The 5,993-nt window shown below is 41.8% G+C and overlaps 1 protein-coding gene across 1 annotated transcript; it reads right to left on the bottom strand.

Moving 5' to 3' along the window:
- Positions 1-2,466: 2,466 nt before the first annotated feature.
- Positions 2,467-4,103, bottom strand: LOC311371281 (caspase recruitment domain-containing protein 18-like; the record flags this gene model as incomplete). The annotated part of the gene is made up of 3 exons (XM_084489440.1): positions 2,467-2,550; positions 3,207-3,497; positions 4,088-4,103. Coding segments are annotated over 3 exons (391 nt in total), but the record flags the coding sequence as incomplete, so codon positions are not given.
- Positions 4,104-5,993: the final 1,890 nt, after the last annotated feature.

The raw sequence follows: 5,993 nt of genomic DNA, 5'->3' as shown, positions 1-5,993 counted from the left end.
ACGACAGTTCATTTCTGATTGATGGACTTACTGCTTGTGGGAAAATGTGCAATCCGACTTTTTGTCATTTGTACTTTTGGTGATAAGGCCTTTATATATTTTATAATCAGTTAATATTTTGTGATTATAAATAATCAAAGTGGGGAGTGTAATGAAACATTCCTTTGTAGCTTTACTTCATCCATTTCTTTTGGCCCTTCCCAGCATCGACTGGTCCTAAGATCACACTGACGTCTGGTTCAATGCCTCATCATCTCACTTCCTTTACTCTCTCACTAACGAGTACATCTGCTCTCTGTAGAATGACGTAGCGTTCCTGCCAGGGCATGAAACTGTTAAAAGACTGACGCTATGATCACTGCTCACTCTGATACAGAGGAGACTCTTGTGTGCATACATTAAATACTCTATATATATATAGAGTATTTAATGTATGTAATGTATCTCTGTTCCTTTTCAAGGAAATGCTCTGTCATACCAACTAGCTGTCTTTTCCACTGACTTGACCAGTGTCCTCTCAATGGCCAGTAGAGCTAGGCTGCTTAAACGACCTTGGCCCATTGTGTTACTGGTGTAGGACTTGATCCGCTTTAAACAGGAGAAGCTTCCTTCTACACCTGCAGAAGGAAGCTATGTAGCTCTAATTGTTGCCACTAATGAAAACAGTTTGTAAAGCTGAGGCATTGCACTGTCAGACTCCATGTATTTAAGGAACACCAATAAATCACACAGCTTTCCCCTGTCACCCTGCAAATCCTGATTTGAATACAGGACTTGAAGTTCAGACCTCAGGCTCCCTGAATCAAAGTGATGGCCAACTACCAAAACGATATTAAACTTGAACAAGGAAATGTGGGAATTATGTTAAACTGAAGCAAGGGATTGTGTGAATAGGGAATGTATGATGAAAATTGTCTAGCAATTTCGTCAAGCAAATATCAAGGGTCTGATGGAGTCACTCGTTGACTCTATCGGACCCCGAGGACTGCTTCTTCCTCTCCTGCTTTTTCTCCCCCTGCTAGCTTATCGAAGCAGCCTCTACGGAGAACTTGAGCTACAAGGATCCCCCCTCTTATTTTATCTGGTGTCTGGTTTACTGAGATAGCCCCCACGCAGTACCAAGCTGCAAAGGTGGGAAATACTTCTCTTTTCTCTTTTGGGTTACTGAGATAGCCCCCACGCAGTACCAAGCTGCCAAGGCGGGAAATACTTCTCTTATATCTAGTTTTCTACTTGCATGGTTTATTGAAACACTGCCCACGCAGTCTAAACAGACTCAATTGTTGACTCTAATAGACATGCGGAGGAAAGAGCGTGTAGACCTCTTAAGAAAACCCCTAATGGTGATGGTGAGTATTTAGACTCTTTTAATGAAATAGTAATTTTCTGTAACAGAGTGTAAAACGGTATTATATATTAGACTCCGTTAACATTTAAGCCCCCTTACTCTTGACAATTATTTTCTGTCATTGTGTAAACAAGTTTTTAAAATCTAAATAAAACTACCTCACTACATTTTGTAGTAGGCAATTAAATCAGTTCCTTGGTGATTGAACCGGCTCCCCGGTAGGGGCCCGACGGACAGCCCGTAGCTCTCCCAGCCTCCGCACGATAGCTGAGTGGTGCATGACACAAACAGGGTTGATGGCGACTGGTCCGGAGAGTGAGGCAATATAAAGAGGTTCAGACTTGTTCCCCGCTTCGTGGCCCACAGGGACTGAGGTGGTAAGAGACACCCCAGAGTTCGATCGAAACGCGTATAGCCTAAATTTAGCTTAACCTCGTAGGGGCTTAAACGAGTGACCTGTGTTGGACACATAGACCAGAGTCTTCCTCCACCGAGCTTAGCAGAGGATCTCTAACATGTACCAGGAGGGCCAGCACGGGTTAAGCCCCGGGGCCGAAGGGAAACCAGTATAGGGTACCCCCTATAGGGGGTACCCTATACTTATATATATAGTATACCCTATACCCTACCCTTCTCCTACAGCCCTCATACTATAAGAACCCATTATAGGTTGTAACACTCGACAGTATGCACGCAGATTTCGACCCAAAGACGCTCGTCTAACCGCGGAATGAAAAGTGGGAACACAACGCCACTTTTGCGGTTTGTGTTCAGATAGTTGTCGTGTAAAGCCAGACTTAATGGGGAACTGGGGTGGGGGACACGCGAGGTGTCAAAGTTCTACGCCCGATGCATAGGGTGTTTTGATTGGCCAGTGCATTTAGGAGGAATCCACACATAATGGAAACATAACATGAAGCCTGATTTCAAACAAACTCAGGTGTTACAAGTTATAATAATGTCTTTATCTTTCAAACTTTGGTTTTCTCGACCTCTCTTAGTTTGTCAACGTGCTTTATCCACGACCTTGAGAAGTTTTACTCAGACTAATGATGGAGTCATGATATATCACCGCTGAGCTCTGAGAACAGTCACAGACAGAGAGATCCTCTTCTTACCTCTTGTGGCGGCCATGTTACCCAGAGTGGTCTTAGAGGTAGGACCCCCCTCATCTCTCTCCTCATCCATAGCAGACTGGAGACCTGGACACAAACACAACTCCATATTGTTTCTGTGGATTGTATTTGAGTAGTGAACGTGACATTTCTATAGTGAAGACGTCCTATCCTTCTCCTGTCTGATATACTTTGTTCAGATCACATAAACACTTGATATGTCTAGATCACATACACACTCTTTCACTATCTATGTTCATTTAATTGGGAACTGGGGTGGGGGTCACGCGATGTGTCAAAGTTTGAAATAAAACCAATGCAGTGAATACAATGTTGTGACTTTAGTGTTTAAAAAATCTTTCTTCATTCCTCAAGACTGAAGCCACCATTTATTCTCCTCAGGTCAGATCAGTTTGAGGTGCAGATATATTCAATTCAGCAGTCAATTCTGAAACAGTCAATTCATTGCAACATTACTGTAACATCAAAGGCATCAAATCAAATTTGACTGCTGCTGTGCTGTTCGGGTATTTAAATTATAATTATTTAACACTTTTAAAAACAAAGTAGGGAGAATGGCTTTGGATATGCAGTCTAAACAAATGTCCTGAAACGACAATAATTAATGGTTGGATCCCAGGAGATGAAAGGATAAAGAAGCGTTGCTCTGGTTCGTGTTAGGCCCTTGTCAGAATAAAGTGGGCAGGGCTTATTGAGAAAACCCATTCCTAGTTACAACTCACCCACACGATCAGCAGGGCTGGGAGGGAGGATCAGACCCAGGTTGATGTATAGTGGCTTGTCCCTCTCCAACATATGATCAATCATCACCTGACTTGCACTCTCCCCTTTCCTGATCAGCATGTCGATCAGACACCGAGCCCGGTCGGCTCTGGTCGTCTGGCCCTCCAACACAGTGTCCTTGTCGTCGGTACTCAACACTTCCTCCGCCAAAAGGTCATCCAGCAGACCTTTCAAAGTTGCTATTTCGACATTCTGCACAAATCCTCTACGGATCCTTTTTAGCTCTGAAACTGAATGCAAAAGGCAATATTACATTTACAATGTTGTAGTCAATATCAATTCGTCTTCAGCCTGTTTTAAAATCAAATAGCAGGCATAAATACAAAGATCCAAATGAACGACTCCGTTGGTGGTGATTGTGTAGGCCAGTGGTTCTCAAAGTGGGGTACGCGGCGCATTGCCAGGGGGTCCGTGAAGAGTTTGCTACAAAATATGTAAAAAAATAAAAAATATTTTTTTTGCACGCGCACACTGGAGAACTGCGCAAAATCAGCTGACCGCAACGTCCTATGAGACATCCTGTCGCTCTGACCCCCTCCCCCGACCGCAACCAAAGACTCTCTACCCCCCCCCCCAAAGCCTTAAGGAGGAATCCACACATAATGGAAACATAACATGAAGCCTGATTCCAAACAAACTCAGGTGTTACAAGTTATAATAAAGTCTTTATCTTTCAAACTTTGGTTTTCTTGACCTCTCTTAGTTTGTCAACGTGCTTTATCCACGACCTTGAGAAGTTTTACTCAGACTAATGATGGAGTCATGATATATCACCGCTGAGCTCTGAGAACAGTCACAGACAGAGAGATCCTCTTCTTACCTCTTGTGGCGGCCATGCTACCCAGAGTGGTCTTAGAGGTAGGACCCCCCTCCTCTCTCTCCTCATCCATAGCAGACTGGAGACCTGGACACAAACACAACTCCATATTGTTTCTGTGGATTATATTTGAGTAGTAGAGAAGGTCCTTACAGTGATAGAGCTTTAAACACGCCCCTCATTAAGGTCCTTACAGTGATAGAGCTTTAAACACGCCCCTCATTAAGGTCCTTACAGTGATAGAGCTTTAAACACGCCCCTCATTAAGGTCCTTACAGTGATAGAGCTTTAAACACGCCCCTCATTAAGGTCCTTACAGTGATAGAGCTTTAAACACGCCCCTCATTAAGGTCCTTACAGTGATAGAGCTTTAAACACGCCTCTCATTAAGGTCCTTACAGTGATAGAGCTTTAAACACGCCCCTCATTAAGGTCCTTACAGTGATAGAGCTTTAAACACGCCCCTCATTAAGGTCCTTACAGTGATAGAGCTTTAAACACGCCCCTCATTAAGGTCCTTACAGTGATAGAGCTTTAAACACGCCCCTCATTAAGGTCCTTAAGGTTCAATAATCCAAAACCTAATCCAGTGATCCTTCTCACCCTAGCCAATATTTCTCAAACTAAAAGGTAGTCTTATTTAAAGTGAAAAGAGACAAAGAAACGACTATCAACTAATCAAGCCTATACTCAAACCTCAATATAACTTTATACAGTCCAGGGTCTGACAGACATCTGTCCTTCTCCCTTCATCCAACATGGCAACCCCCTGTGTGTCTGTGTAGTGTGTGTATTCACATGTCCCTGTGTGTGTGTGAGTGTGTAGTGTGTAGATTTATATATGCTTGTGTGTAGTGTGTATATTAATACGTATGTGTGTTTATTCATATATGTGTGTGTCTGTGTGTTCTCTGTGTATTCATAGATATATATTTTTGTGTGTATGTGACTGTGTATGTGCATATGTATGTATATGTGTGTATTCATATATATCTGTGTGTGTGTTTGTGTGTGTATGTGTTGTGTGTGTATTCATATGTGCATGTATGTAGTGTGTGTACTCATATGTGTTTGTGTGTAGTGTGCGTATTCATATATACGAGTGTGTGTATGTATGTGTGTGTGTATGTGTTTGTCTTCATATATGTGTGCGTATGTGAATAAGAATGTGTTTGTTAATGCATGTGCTTTTTTATATATGTGTGTGTATATATGTGTGTGCATGTGAAAGGGTGCGTGTGTGTGATTGTATTTGTGTTTTCATACATGTGTGTGAAAATATGTTTGTGTTTTTAGGGTGTGTAATATATATGGGTGTGTATATATTTAGGTGTGTGTGTGTGAAGTGGCTAACCCTTGGCTTGCCATCCTTATTCCATCCTTAGGCTGGATTGTCCGACACACATTCTTTTAAAGCACGGAGAGTGTTTACCTTGATGTTGAGGTTGTTTATTAAACAACACTCATTCTTTTAAAGCATGGAGAGTGTTTACCTTGATGTTGAGGTTGTTTATTAAACAACACTCATTCTTTTAAAGCACGGAGAGTGTTTACCTTGATGTTGAGGTTGTTTATTAAACAACACTCATTCTTTTAAAGCACGGAGAGTGTTTACCTTGATGTTGAGGTTGTTTATTAAACAACACTCATTCTTTTAAAGCACGGAGAGTGTTTACCTTGATGTTGAGGTTGTTTATTAAACAACACTCATTCTTTTAAAGCACGGAGAGTGTTTACCTTGATGTTGAGGTTGTTTATTAAACAACACTCATTCTTTTAAAGCATGGAGAGTGTTTACCTTGATGTTGACGTTGTTTATTAAACAACAATCCGGTTGACTTTCCAGGTATGGCGAAATAAACTATAAACAATGTCGCTGGCTATTGCGATCAATAATGCTAATAATACG

The sequence above is a fragment of the Micromesistius poutassou genome (assembly GCF_964030765.1).
Source record: "Micromesistius poutassou genome assembly, contig: SCAFFOLD_5103, whole genome shotgun sequence".
Taxonomy (NCBI): domain Eukaryota; kingdom Metazoa; phylum Chordata; class Actinopteri; order Gadiformes; family Gadidae; genus Micromesistius; species Micromesistius poutassou.
The sequence above is the reverse complement of the archived record's forward strand: the minus strand, read 5'-3'. Positions and strand labels throughout refer to the sequence as shown.